This window comes from Bombus pyrosoma, linkage group LG7, assembly GCF_014825855.1.
Source record: "Bombus pyrosoma isolate SC7728 linkage group LG7, ASM1482585v1, whole genome shotgun sequence".
Classification (NCBI taxonomy): domain Eukaryota; kingdom Metazoa; phylum Arthropoda; class Insecta; order Hymenoptera; family Apidae; genus Bombus; species Bombus pyrosoma.
This window is the reverse complement of record NC_057776.1, coordinates 19,430,503-19,445,095: the sequence shown is the minus strand read 5'-3', so window position 1 is coordinate 19,445,095 and position 14,593 is coordinate 19,430,503. Positions and strand designations below refer to the sequence as shown.

Genomic DNA, 14,593 nt, shown 5'->3' with positions numbered 1-14,593 from the left:
CGTATTCCCTACTACGCATCCATCGACGTTTATTTAAACATCCAAGTAAGCTATTTTACCATAATTCATATTAGGCGAATTACAAGTTTCCTACAAAAAAAAAAAAAAAAAAAAAAAAAAAAAAAAAAAAAAAAAAAAAAAAAAAAAAAAAAAAAAAAAAAAAAAAAAAAAAAAAAAAAAAAAAAAAAAAAAAAAAAAAAAAAAAAAAAAAAAAAAAAAAAAAAAAAAAAAAAAAAAAAAAAAAAAAAAAAAAAAAAAAAAAGAAAAAAGAAAAAGGAAAAAAGAAAAGGAAGAAAACGAAGTAATAACGATATACTTATACAGAACGTATTGTAATACACAACCAAAGAAAACTATTTTATACCATAATGAAAGTTATAAAAAGTTCTGCGCTATTGATAAAAAAGCTTTGTGACTTTTCTGTAAACATAAAGACATTTAGAAAAATGAAGACGCTAAATAAAGAAAGTAACATGATTAAAAAATATATATGCAAAATAATTTTTTCTATTCTTTAAGTAACTCGAATATAACAGAGAATGCAATGTGCTCCCTTTAATTCGCCATTTAAATTTTCTCGCATTCTCTCCTCGACGATATACCGACAGTGAAGCCCGAAGATTCTATAGCATTGTAATACGCGCGAACATGCTATCAAATAAACGATACTATATCAAATGACTTGAAATACGTAAAACGAAATTTATTATGACAACTATCAAACTGTATGTAAAATTGCTCACAATCTCTGAGTACACACGTTGAAGGTGACTGAGAAAAGAATGATTTTCAACATTTAATCCATTGAGCGTTGACCGTGTAAAACGTTAATGTATTGTAAAGATACTTCAGCGTATTATATTCTTATTTTATAATATGTTTTTTTTCTTCAGTGTTCGGATTTAATGATTAAATATATAAAAAGTAAAAAGAGAAAGATTCCGTGGAAATCGAAAGTTTTATTACAAAATGATTAAAGGATATGCTGATCACTTATATTACTCAATGTATTGAAATCGTAAGTTTTTTAGGCTATTGGAAAATGTGTTATGTAAATAGAGGGTAAAAAGAATTTATATGTAAACATAACTCATGATTGACACGCTAAATGTCCAAAGCAAAATATGCAATATTTCTTGCCGTATCGAAAGATAAATGCAACGAGATGAGAAGCTGAGTTATACAAAGGTCTTACATTCGATGGTAGATAACGTAATTTAGGAAACTATCTTATTTTGTAAATATTTGTGCAAAGACAAGAAACTAAAATTTTATTATGTATTTATTTAAAAATAGCTAAGGGATCGAATGCTCTTCATACACTGGTTATTACAAAATCAATTTCAAAAGAGAACAATACTAAGGAAATTCGAAACTGTTAAGTATCGTACACCGCGTTAGTTTAAACTATTATCTGTGAATTATTCTGTGAAAATAGCATTCTTATCTTGTAAGTTGTAAACGACATATGTATACGACCGTGTTCGCTCAGAGTATAATAATTTATTTAAGCGATCGTTGTATAGCATGTTTATTTCATCGTACGCACTTTTAGATGTTTTATTAAAATCATATAAATAATGTTGAGAGAAGAGAAGAAATTATTCTTCATTCTGACATTTGATATCAATCTTTTAGAACACATTTAGATCTTAATAGTAGCAATTACCATATCGATAATTTCTATACTTTTTGTTTCTTACTTGTCTAAAGCATTATCATAAAACACTTAAAGACTTCTATATACGTAAAAAATTCCCTGAAATAGTTGACAAATAGTTGATTTATCAGATGTTAAACAAAGAATGGATTTTATAGAAATGTACATGAGATTACTTAGAATAACTAAAAATGATTTACTATTTATCATGCAATTTCAGGAACATTCTCAATGAAATAGTATATCACAGTGTAATGATCCAGACATTCAATTAGATTTTTGTATGTGGCAATTGCGTCTGTACAATTGTTTATCACAAAAGGCATGTCGTTTGTTCTTTTCAGTACATTTTGAAAGATATCCTGCAGTAATTGCAAGATGAATTATGCAAATATCCCAATATTTGCACATAAGTACGAAGATATTCCATGCACCTTGAAAGTTAGTCACAGTGAATATAACAAACAACAGAATAGATGAACATCAAATTATCTGGGCATGCACAGTACATTGGTGTGAGATTTTATTCTATGCCATGTGCAAAAATCATCACTAGTCCAGGTTCAACCATCATGTCTTCCGGCATATGAGTATTATCACAATAAAGAACTAGCACTGCTTGTTTACCAGGGACTCTTTTACAAACATAATTGTCATATTGCCTTCTGGAATTCTGTCTGGTTTCTAGGGAGTTTAAGCCTGGAGGCCATTTCCTTTCGTGACAATTTTCCATTAACTCGTCGATTACATGAGGCGGACAATTATATTCCGATAAAGTTCTCTTTATCATCGTCTACAAAATTTATTCATTTACTAGAATCGATTAATTAATATTAATTTATGAGTTACAGTACCTGCAACAGTTCATCCGGGGTGGAAATCATTCCTCCCCATCTTGTTACTCTTGCTCTAGGAAGGGTAGCAGACCATCTTACGACTTCGTCTCTTTCCATTTGATCAGCTATAGCGCGCATTGCTGGATTTGAAACTCTCAATGCTCTCATAAAGTCTTTTAAAAGATGTATTTCCCTCTTGTGTTCATTTATTTGAAGTTGTTGTTCACCTAATTCACGTTTCATATCAGCAAGCTTTTGTTGTTGCGAATGTATAATATTTCTGAGTTCTCTCACACAATTGTGATCTTTTAGCTCATTTTTAGGAATAATAAGACTACATCCTTGCTCACAAAGCATCGGTCTCTTGGGATTATATTCACATTGCTCCAAGTGTGACACTAAACTATCAAGCTTAACTATTACTTGACATCCGTACACAATGTTATCACAACTAATACAAAGGCGGGCCAACAGATTCCGAAGAATTCTTGGAACTGCTCTAAGCTGAGCAGATGTAATTGGTGTACGATCCAACGGACAGGTGGGCTGTCTATTTATCCATTCATTAATGCATGTACGACAAAAGGCATGTTCACATACAGGTGCCTGCAACATATTGCTCACCTACCAGTCTTTAAGCCAAACTACATACTTTATAAGACTTAGTACTATATATAAAAATATATAATGAATACTAAATAATGTCCTAAACACTTACAAAAATGTACAGAATATGATTATATATGTTAATCTTATTCATTAAAAGAGAAACGGAAGCGACCCGAAACTGATAACAGTTATAAACACTTTGACAGAACGAAAATTACAAAAAATACAAGTGACTGATATTATAAAATTAATATCAAATTTTAAGGAATACTTTCCATTTATCCGATCGTCGTAAATAATACGGTGTGTGAAAACAATCATCAGATGGTCGTACTAAACAATGGAAAGGAGAATAATTGTGAAAAAGATGAAAGAAAGACGACAGAGATGTTAGGTTAGTTTTCCGTAAGCGCAAAAGTTTGCTTATTGGAAGCATTCTATCGTAAACGAACGAAACAGAAATAATACCTGGACAGGATCCTCCAGAACACCAGAGCATATCGGACAAACAAGTTCCTCATCAACTTCGCCCTGAAAGCGGTTCACATCGAACCCCATAATGTGAACTAAGTACAGTAACTCGTCTTTGTATGTAGCGACGAGCCTCTCCTGTAAAACTGTGGATCCAGAATCCAGAATCAGAAATTCGATGGCGTACGACGTGAAAGCTTCAGAAGTATACCGTTACTTTCCACAAGCATCACGCAACATGACAATAGTCACTTGCAATTAATGTAAATGTATCACAGTATCAATGCGTATTACGGTTTTATTTGCCTGAAATTTGATGATTTCACGATATACGATTATTCATTATTATAAATCACCATAGAGCTGGATCGAACCTTTCGTTCGGTTACAGAAGCAAACTCGCTTTTTCAATGCGGCAAATTTCGAGGATCACAGTTTCAATGAAATGTGATTAAATTAATCGTAACAAAAAAACAAGTAATGCAAGATTATGGATTTATTAAATCTTATAAAATCGTACGTAACATTAATAAATTATAAATCGGTTATATATCGACCAAACATTAACTTATTTCACATAACGAATTTTGTTATACAACATGACGTAACAAGACATTATAATTGTAATTAAAATAAAAAATGAGAAATCTCAAATTATAATCGATTATGTTTTCGGATTTTATTTAGGCACATTGCATCGCGCTTCATGAGTTGAACACATCTCCATTATTTTTTGAAAGATTTCTATCAGAAGGTAATTTACGCTTATCTGCAAATAAAATATTACTGATAACGTACAATTAACGTAGAAAATCCCCGCGGGGAAGAGAAAAGAACGACAAACTTAGTTACATGTTAATACATAATGTCATATAATGATTATAGGTATAATATATTACAGCTTTGAAGCGGTCACCTTTCAGTTGCGCGCTTTAATCCTACGATATTTCTTATTATCTACAATGAGATCTCAAATTATCTCAATGTATCAGCAATCTACTTATACGTTATTCAATATTTTGATTAAATAGGAAATAAATCATTTATACGTTGTATCATGTTCGTTACTATCCATACTTTATCGCGTCTTTTTTCTAAACACGAAGAATCTAATTAGTGAAATTTATAAAGCACATTTGTATCTTAAAAAATGTCGATTCTATCGAACATGATAAATGCTCTCAGAATTAATCATTAGCGTGTATATTTTGATTGATAAGGCCAGATAGTCGCAAAGAGATAATAGAATTGGAAAAGCGGATCAGTACTGCAGTTAAGAGCGTAGGAACAGGTTCGCTTTAAGAAATCGCGAGGCAGACATGGGCGAGAGGAAACGCTCCATCAAGGAGATACAAGGTATTAGATTCACATTTTAAAAATCTGTTTGTTTATCTTCGATATTTCCATAAATTGCTAAATACAATTAGCTTGAAGTTTTTTCCGAAAAGAAAAGAGAGATCCCTCTCTCAAAGGGCGCAAATTACAAAAATGTAAAATGTCCTAGATTTTAATCTAATTTTTAATCTATTTTAATCTAATTTAATTTTTGGAATGACAGCAGTTTAATTTTAACGTCCAAAAATGTTTCTGCACCCATCAAGTAAATAGCAAAAAAATATATGCTCGATAACTCAAGTATGCCGTCCAATTAAAAACTGACTCGAGTGTTGTTTGATTATATTGTATGAATATGTAGAGAATATGATGATAAAATTCCATCATGAATTTGATCATGAATTAAATTTTTCCACCTTGAATTAAACATGTTACGTATGTTGCTTTTATTTTCCTGAAAATGACGAAACAATTGACAAACCGTAATGCGATATTTGACAGGGCAACCTAGGTCAAATCGTTTTACTTTCGATTTGATTGAATGTTTGATTAAAGCGTGACCCAATTCGAGAACGATAAATTACTACAGCGGCCCTTAAATATTAATATAACAGATTGGTATAACAGATTATATTTCATTGCCGTTGTTCGCGCTATGCTAATAATAACCAATATTTAAATCTCGTTAAATTGTCGTAATGCAAAATGTTAACAAGTGGATGATCGATTCTCTCTGAAGGCGATTCTTCGATCCTTTCTGCTTGTTTAATTCAATTCAATGTGCGTCAAAGTGTGAACATTATTTACGTATAAAGTTGTTGCATCATCGTATTAAAAAATGCGATTTTCAAGAAGCGTCGTCCGCAGTGGTAGAAACTCCACTTCAACACACGAAGGACGACGTGTTCTAAAACGAGTGACTGTAAATGGAATTACGCTATCAGATTATTGAAATTGAAAGAGAGTAGATGAAATGGAAAAAAGAAATACCAGTAAAAGGATAATTTCTGCTGGGGAAAAATAAATGGATACAGCTAGAAAAGCACGTGAATGGTAGTAGGCTCAAATCGGGATGGGTAGTAGAAGAAACGTGTAATTGTGTCGTACGAGTGTTATCAACTTAATTTTGTCCACCATTTATGGTTTTCAGATTATCCGGACAATGAGAGTAACACGGAGGAAAATCAAAAGGTAAATATCGAATGTCGTTGCTTATCGACATCGAGAAACGATAAAAGCATCATCTTCCTATTTGATATAGTATAGTGATATTCGATTATATCGTTACGAATCACTGATTTATACCCATAACATATATCGTCAGAATTTAGTAGACCATAACTATCTATAATTCGAGGTTAATAACTCGTAATTACTTTCGTACAATTCGTTTATTATACAATAGAAAATAAAATCAGATGTTTAATTGCTCAGTGGTCCTAACGATAGATTATATAATTCGTCTTAATTAACCAGCAGGTTATATTCAGATTCCGACGACGTACATTGTGTCGATCGATTATTATTATTTCGCTTTCACTCGCGCGGAGTACCAGTGATCACCCTTGCGTAACATTGAAAAACGGAAACGCAAGTTTAGGTGGGAATTTCCTTAGGCGATAAACCCGTTCTTCGGAAACCGTGCCTCGTGTTCTGTTTCACCGGCAATGCGAAAAATCACTTAAGTAATAAAATCGGCGAGGACTAAGAATAATCCGCGCGTAAATTATGTACACTTGCCCAACTGCTCGATACTTTCACCGAGTTAATTGAACTTTATACATATAGGGAAGGATATCACAGAGAATTAAAATTCCCTTGTGGCAAAACATTACGTTTAACCGTTACTTACCAGTACTTTATTCGAAGAAAAGAACTTAGCATAATGTCGGTCAATGACGGGGATTGTGACTTTAAAGTAAACGCATCGCGAGATAAACTTGTCCAATAAACTTGTCGTAAGACACGCCTCTGCAAAATGGACCAGTTTAGTGAAATAATGTCATGGTATCTTAAACAGAAATCGAGATCAGATTTCACTTTTCTTTTGTATTGAAACGTTTGCCTTCCGTCCGTCAAAATTCGTTAATTCAAGTATTATTTCTCTTCCTTACATTCCTATGAAACTCGTTGCTATCGCTTAAAGTAGAAAAAGTGTATAATTATTTGTCGTCCGAGATATTACTGGTTAGTAATCTTAATGACTAAATTTACGTTTAAACGTATGGATCATTTTTTTATTTATCGTTTATCTCGAAGAATGAAAACCAGACGTTGGAAAAAATTGTCTTACGCTGTTTTAGCGCTGATATTGTTGTTGCGCGTTCCTTAGTTTGACGTACTACACGAAAAGCTTCTTTTACTTTACGATATAGAAGATAAAGTATTTAATCTACCCAATTAATGATATCTTACCGATGCGCAGTAGTGGATAAATGTTTTAATAAATCAATGTTTTATATATTATTAGTCAACAATGTAGCGGTTTAACGCTCGATGATAATAAAAAATTGCGTACATCGTGCTTGCTATTATTCCTCTTACGATGTTTCCTGTTACTTTTCTAACAAGTTTGCGAAAATAGATGTACTATTGCAGTGTTTCGTTGTAAATGTTATTTGTACGCGGTACCGTTAAGGTGTAGCGTAAGATGTTAACCGCGCATCAAGAGAAGACTTTCACGTTGTTCCAAGTATGCGAAACGGCGAGTATGCCACTACCTAACAATGTTCGTCAATGCCATCGTCGGACTTAATCGTAGTGCCTACATATTGTAGTTACGCGACAAAATCAACAGTGCAGCTTCAGCTACCAACCGCGTCGTACGTCGATCGTGCTGAGAAATATCGATTTAGATATCACTGGTGATCTACACACTGTGATTCGTGTTCCTCGCGAATGGAAAGGTGTTTTCAATCGATATTGCTTTCCAGAATTCTTTGGCTGTCATGTAACGTGTCTCAATATGCTATTTGAGCGTAAAACTTACTCGAGTGTCCCGTTCAAATTTTAGCAGAATTCACGTCGTTAACGTAGATCATTAACTCGACCATCACGATGACTGCTGAAAAGGAGGAGAAAGCGAAGGTAGAAATTTTACGTGAATTTTGCTTATTTTATTTCGACGAGATTACGAGAATCTATATATGGAAGGTATAGTTCTTTTAACGAGTTGACTGGTATCGATAGAAATTTGACGATGAATAAATTGCAGTTTTACTTGGATCACTCTCGCGATATTTCTCGCACTAGTATTAAACCATATGTAACCTTTTGTAACCTTGTGAAAAAGAAACTTGCTCTTTTCATTAATAGTACATAGAAAATTAGAACATAGAAAGATTTATATAGTTTGCTATAACATTTTTATCAGCTACATGGTTTCCGATCCATAATATATTACGAATAATAAAGGCAGTAACAGATGTTATCGGTTATTCAACAATGAGTACAAATAAGCGATATTACTGCATGTAAATGGAACACGTATTTTCGCAATTCAGAATTCACGCTCCTTCTATCAATGCTATCGTAATGACACAAACCTTCAAGAATTTCCTTTATCTTATGTAGCGCGTAAACTAGCGCGATTAATGAAAACTAAATTGGCTAAGTCATTGTTATTAATGTAACATTTACTTTCATTATCGAATGTACTGGTCTTTTTTTTCGCCAATTGATTAAGTTAGCTTCTCTTTTTCTTTGTAAAAGGATACCGGCAAATCTAATCTAAGTGCGAGTCGTTCATCGCGTCTAATTTGAAGTCGCAATTCATTAAAAAAGTAGTTAACTTCTTATCACTTCCAATTGTCGTGCTAAAACTGCAGGTGAGATCCAGTAAAGCAAGCTTTTCAATAAGTAAAAAAAGACATCCGTTTTGCAGCTTTTCTTAGCATATTTTTAATTTAATATATCTTTTAATAAGAATTTACATTTTACATAGTTGATTATACGTTGGTACGGAACTCGTATGTAACAAAACAATGTGTCTGTTACTGGTGAAAATGGTCATTGAATGCCAGCGTTTAAGCCAAATAGCACCGATGGCGTAAATTGCTGTATATAATTCTGCGAATCGTGCGTGGCCTTCGCATTTTACGACACAATCTATTGTATTTACAACAAGGATAATTCCTTTCAATCAGCAATAACGATAACGAAATTAATCGAGCCATGCGAAACGTGCTACTAGCATTCGTTTCGCATACGGTTCTTCAAACTCGATTCGCACAGATCAGATTTTATAATATAATTTTTTTGTAATTTTGCAGAAGCTGAAGTATCCCAAGTCGATATTTTTCATCGTGTCCAATGAATTCTGCGAGAGATTCTCTTTCTATGGAATGCGTAGTATGTAGAAACGCAATAGCGATAAAGTTTTTGGTATTTTTTGCTGTTGGCGCTTAATTTACGTATTAATTGTTTTAGTCGAAAAAGTATCTGCACGATCTTATAATACGTTAGTTCGTGAATAACGTGTAATATTAAGCAATTCTTTTATTTAGCTGTACTGACGCTTTATCTGAGGAACCAATTAAAATACGACGATAACACATCTACCGTCATATATCATGTGTTCACGATGTTCGTATACTTTTTCCCTATATTCGGAGCGATGCTGGCGGATTCCTTAATGGGAAAATTTCACACCATCTTATACTTGAGTATCATTTACGCTCTAGGCCAACTTCTGCTATCTTTAAGCGCTGCGCCCCCATTAGGTATACCTTCTAGGTAAGATTAATATATTCTTTAATGTTTTAATGCCTTAATCTCTATCGTTCTACCGTTGTTCGAAACGGTTCAGCCGTTTGCCAAAGTTGTCCTCAACGTTTAAATCGTTGTCTTTGCCTCGTAGATTATGATCTATGCTATCTTAATATTCAACGTTTCCTCTGTTTCAAATAAGTAGCAAGTTGAATAAGTACTATATGAAACGTGGATCGAGGTCTAATTACCTTACGTTTGTCAAACGCGTAACTTTGCAGAGAATTTTCATTGCTTGGCCTACTCCTTATAGCCCTTGGCACAGGCGGTATAAAACCTTGCGTGGCTGCATTCGGCGGCGATCAATTCATACTACCGCTACAGGAACGATACTTGTCCACATTCTTCTCCCTGTTTTACTTTTCTATCAACTCCGGATCTCTGATCTCGAGCTTCCTCACGCCCCTGCTTCGTAGCGATGTCACGTGTTTCGGCGAAAATACCTGTTATTCTCTGGCATTTTTTGTGCCAGCCGTTCTTATGACGTTATCCGTCGGTAAGTTCCGAGAACAGTCGTATTCGAAAATGTGAACGATCTTAAAACGACGAAACTGTTCAATCATCCCGAATCTTCTTTTTCAGTGATATTCCTGCTTGGGAGACCTTTGTACAGAATAACCAAGCCGACGGGCAACGTCGTTTTGAATGTTTCTAAGTGCGTTTCTGTAAGTTTAACCATGTTTCTATTTAAAACCGACCGATTCAGGCGTAATTCAGATTTTCCCATATTGCGATAACGAATACGTGAGATTCGTGTTTGAAATTTCAGTACGCTATCTACAAAAAGTTTACTTCAAAGAATGAGAAAAGGGAGAATTGGCTCGAGTATGCGGACGACAAGTACGACAAATCACTGATAAACGATATTAAAGCAGCTCTACAGGTGATGAAATTGTTTATTCCGATACCGATATTTTGGGCACTTTTCGATCAGCAAGGCTCTCGGTGGACGTTTCAAGCAACCCGAATGGACGGCGAAATCGGAAATTTCCTGCTTCAACCGGATCAGATGCAAGTGTTCAATCCTTTTTTGGTGCTCGCCTTTATACCTTTGTTCGAGACTTGTCTCTATCCTCTTATGAGGAAGATCGGCTTACGAACTCCGTTGAGAATCTTGTCTATCGGCGGTTTCTTAGCTTCTTTGTCGTTCGTGGTAGCGGCCATGGTTGAATATCAGCTCCAGGTACGTGGTTAAATTAAAAATAAGCAGCGTACGACGTACAGTGTCCCATTACGGCATACAAAATACGATAGTATCTCCAGTTAAGTTCAGATAATTTTACGAGAAATATCTTAATTCACGTTGAACACTCTCTTTTTACTTTCTTTTTACTTGCAGAAAACGTATCCGGTTTTGCCTTCGGAAAATTTCGCACAATTGCGCCTTTTCAATACTCTGGATTGTCCCGTAACTATAACGAAGCTTGATCCTAAATTATCTTTTGTCCTCGAAAGTATGGATATGTGGGAAGACAAGTACATCAAAGCGAGTGGCGAAGCAGAATGGCAATATAGGGCAGATTTTTCAAAATGCAATAGATCCGATATCACGAAATTCTATGAAACAGGTGGTATATCAAAGTTCTTTCGTATGATTTATTTAACGATATTTAACGATCGTGTGTATTTTTTTAGGAACGATCGTGTTACCGGAAGGCAGGGCGACTTCTTGCGTCGTAACGCAGGGAAATGAATTTTATAGTTACACGGATTCGGTGGACAAATCGGTCTCTGGCGAACCTTTGATACGCGGACTCGTCTACGTAAATTCATCACGGGATCCTGTTCCTCTGAAATTTATGAAGGGCGACGCAACAGTCTTTGAATTCAAGATAAATAGCACTTCGCTTCAGGAAACCAGTCTAGCTGAACTCAAACCTGGCACATACGATATTCATTTGAATGGTACATTAGTAAAAAAAGACGTACGTCTCAAACTTGGTGGAGTTTATACGGTGGTCGGATCTGTTATTGGAGAAAAACCGATGGCCAACGTTGTAACCGTAACCGAACCAAATTCCATGCATATATTGTGGTTGATTCCTCAATATGTTATTATCACGATGGGTGAAGTCATGTTCTCGGTGACTGGCTTAGAATTTGCATTCACGCAAGCCCCTGCCAGTATGAAGTCTCTTTTACAGGCTTCTTGGCTGTTGACAGTAGCTTTTGGTAATCTCATTGTAGTCATTGTGGCGGAAATCTCGATTTTCGATCGTCAGGCAAGTACGAGTTGACATAATTGTACCTTTAAATGCGCCTATGCACCAGTCCTTGGTAAAAACAAACGTACGTGTTTTTCTAAACGATTCAAGGCCAGATCGGCGACAGTCGTGCTTACCCAATCGCTTTTGCGTTAACGGTCACTACGAATCATGCATTATTCAACGTGCGCAACATTAAACTTCTCGAAAATGTTACATTACTTTAACCTCGATACATACTAAAACACTTTCCAATATCCAACATAATATTTTCTTTGTTCTTGTTGTTTAGGTTTATGAATTCCTTTTGTTCGCCGGATTAATGTTCATCGATATAATTATTTTCGCTATAATGGCGAAATTCTACAAGTACGTAGAAGAAGACGAAATTACCGAAGAAACCATTCATATGAGCCAAGAAACTGGAGCGTTTAATGCATCTTATCATCAAGATGAGAAGTGATCTATCTTGTTGTGAAGCTACGTGTATGGCGTACGCTTTACGACTTTTGCGTCTCAAGTACTTGCGAGCAAGTACATATATGTATACACGCATGTGCATGTATATGTATGTATAACTGCGGCGTTTTAGGACAATCACGCTGCGAGTTCAGACTTAACATCTGTGAATGTCTTCTTAGTCTCTAAAATCTAAAATATGCATCGATTGCAACATTTGTACATAATCGCTGTGAACGGCGCGGTATCTTTTATGTCGATTTCTATCTTACCTCAAAGGTAAGAGAATGTTTTTCTGCAAAATAGAAAGAAAATTTCTGATCGCTGATCAGTTCGCAAATTGTTTTTCATAAAATACGAAAACTACGATGAACAATTCTTTCGCATAAAATAAACTACTTACTCAACTAATTCCAATAATTTCATTACATAAATGATAGAAAATTATAATTTTTGTATTCGTAGAAACGAAATGGAGCTTTATATGACGTAAAAGATAACGATGTTTTATCAAAGATAGCTCTATTAATTAGCCGAACGTATTAGCCTATGCCGCTTATAGTATTTATTATACCGCAAAGTTTCAAGTCTCAAGTTTCAAGATAGCATAAAAATCTACCACATGCAAATATTCGTATCATATTTTTTGCGCGACTTATTTTCGCGTCACTTGTATCGCGTGAAACTTGTACATAAACGTATGAATAAGTGTACATATTTTTCTAAACATTCGATTATCATTTGATAACTCACTGGAACAATTTTTTGCTCTTCGTAATTTGATATATTGCGTAAATCATTATTTTTATTTCTTTTGCGCATCGAAGAAAGAATTGGCAATCCCTTATAAAATAAACAATTTATTTAGTAAAATAATAATACATCATTTGTTATTTGTATTTTACACCACCTTTTTAATTAATGGAAGGACAAAAATAATAATGATAACGATATAATATACGAAACATATCGCGAACATGAATCGCAATGTTTTCATTGCATTTCTACGCTACAGCTCACAATACGTACGTACAATCACGCTACAAATCACCATATAATAGTCTATTTGTACACAGATTGTCCTTTCATAGTGTCCTTTCTATAAAATTTAACGAATTTATATAGTCGACGATGCAGTGCTGTAAAGGCATTGAAAGGCTAACAATAAATTCATGCTGTTGTGTTTTAATTTTCGATCTACGATCGAACGTTATTAAACGGACGAATCTGTAGGAGATGTTTCGTCTTTTGTTGTATTATATGATACATATACATGTAACGGGGGTGTAAATAGTAACTCTGAGTAAAATTACATAGTCGGCGCTAATTACACGTAGTGCTTAAAATTTGCCAAAATAAATAGTCGTTTCTATATCTTGTGTCGGGTACGATAATAGGCTCTTTTATCTTAAAACTGTTTTAAGATTAACAGTATTATAGGTATCATAGAAAAATAAAATACGTATTATCACTGCTTCAAGCCAATAAATTATATATGTATATATATAGAGCATTGTGTATAATAGCCAATATTAAAGGAACAGCTTCTTCGTAACAAATATATAATATATGTACAGAATTTTCATTTAGGTGATATAAATCACAGGAGTAATGCCAAAAGCAACAGCACATGCAAAATGCAAGTTGTTCTATCATTTTCGTCGTTACTTCATACACGCGCGCGCGCAAGATGTGCTAAACGTTGGTACGACTATGTTAACACAAAATGTATTACACGTAAAATAAACTTTCTGTGTACTACGATACACGAAATTCTTTCGATTATTGTGACATTAAATATCTTTTTTGCCTTGAGAAAATATCAAACTTAATGTAGTTACACATTATATGTATGTATGTATATATGTATATATGTATATATGTATATATGTATACATGTATATATGTATATATTTTTACGAACTTTGTAACAACTGAATCCGAAATGTACCATTAACAGCTACGATAATTCCATAAGCCTAAACCGAAATTCTGATTTAGAACGTATATCTACTTTTAAGTTATTAGCAGACACTTTCAAATCATAGAGGAATAATAAATTTCTTCGGTGGACGAACAATAGTTATCGATACGTAGAGAAGGGAAGAGTCGGTGAAAGCATGCGATAAACGTTATTACTATATTGAAAAATTATAATCAGGTATAAAGTGATATTAGATGTTATACGTAGTTATAATCTCCAATCCGTACTCTATGTTGCAAGTCCAACGGTGAGTAGAAAAATAATGTCA

At 34.1% G+C, this 14,593-nt stretch overlaps 2 protein-coding genes across 6 annotated transcripts; one reads left to right on the top strand and one right to left on the bottom strand.

Moving 5' to 3' along the window:
- Nucleotides 1-224: 224 nt before the first annotated feature.
- LOC122569624 (E3 ubiquitin-protein ligase NRDP1) lies at nt 225-4,171 on the bottom strand. 4 transcript variants are annotated; one of them, XM_043730942.1, is made up of 4 exons: nt 3,574-4,171; nt 2,515-3,120; nt 2,170-2,453; nt 225-2,094 (listed from the first exon to the last, which is right to left on the bottom strand). In XM_043730942.1, the coding sequence occupies exons 1-3, from the start codon at nt 3,661-3,663 to the stop codon at nt 2,184-2,186; spliced, it is 966 nt and encodes a 321-aa protein (XP_043586877.1). In that variant the 5' UTR covers nt 3,664-4,171; the 3' UTR covers nt 225-2,094; nt 2,170-2,183. The 4 variants fall into 4 exon arrangements, with proteins under 4 accessions (XP_043586877.1, XP_043586876.1, XP_043586878.1 ...); XM_043730941.1 differs by having other exon boundaries at nt 225-2,453; nt 3,574-4,166; XM_043730943.1 differs by having other exon boundaries at nt 225-2,453; nt 2,515-3,102; nt 3,574-4,166.
- Nucleotides 4,172-4,820: 649 nt separating this feature from the next.
- LOC122569619 (peptide transporter family 1) lies at nt 4,821-14,107 on the top strand. Of its 2 annotated transcripts, XM_043730923.1 has the most exons (10): nt 4,821-4,932; nt 6,062-6,102; nt 9,183-9,261; nt 9,417-9,645; nt 9,900-10,174; nt 10,261-10,343; nt 10,448-10,861; nt 11,018-11,246; nt 11,314-11,900; nt 12,175-14,107. In XM_043730923.1, exons 1-10 carry the CDS (start codon nt 4,896-4,898, stop codon nt 12,343-12,345), a joined length of 2,145 nt encoding a protein of 714 aa, XP_043586858.1. In that variant the 5' UTR covers nt 4,821-4,895; the 3' UTR covers nt 12,346-14,107. The 2 variants fall into 2 exon arrangements, with proteins under 2 accessions (XP_043586858.1, XP_043586859.1); XM_043730924.1 differs by lacking the exons at nt 4,821-4,932; nt 6,062-6,102 and adding an exon at nt 7,721-7,998.
- Nucleotides 14,108-14,593: the final 486 nt, after the last annotated feature.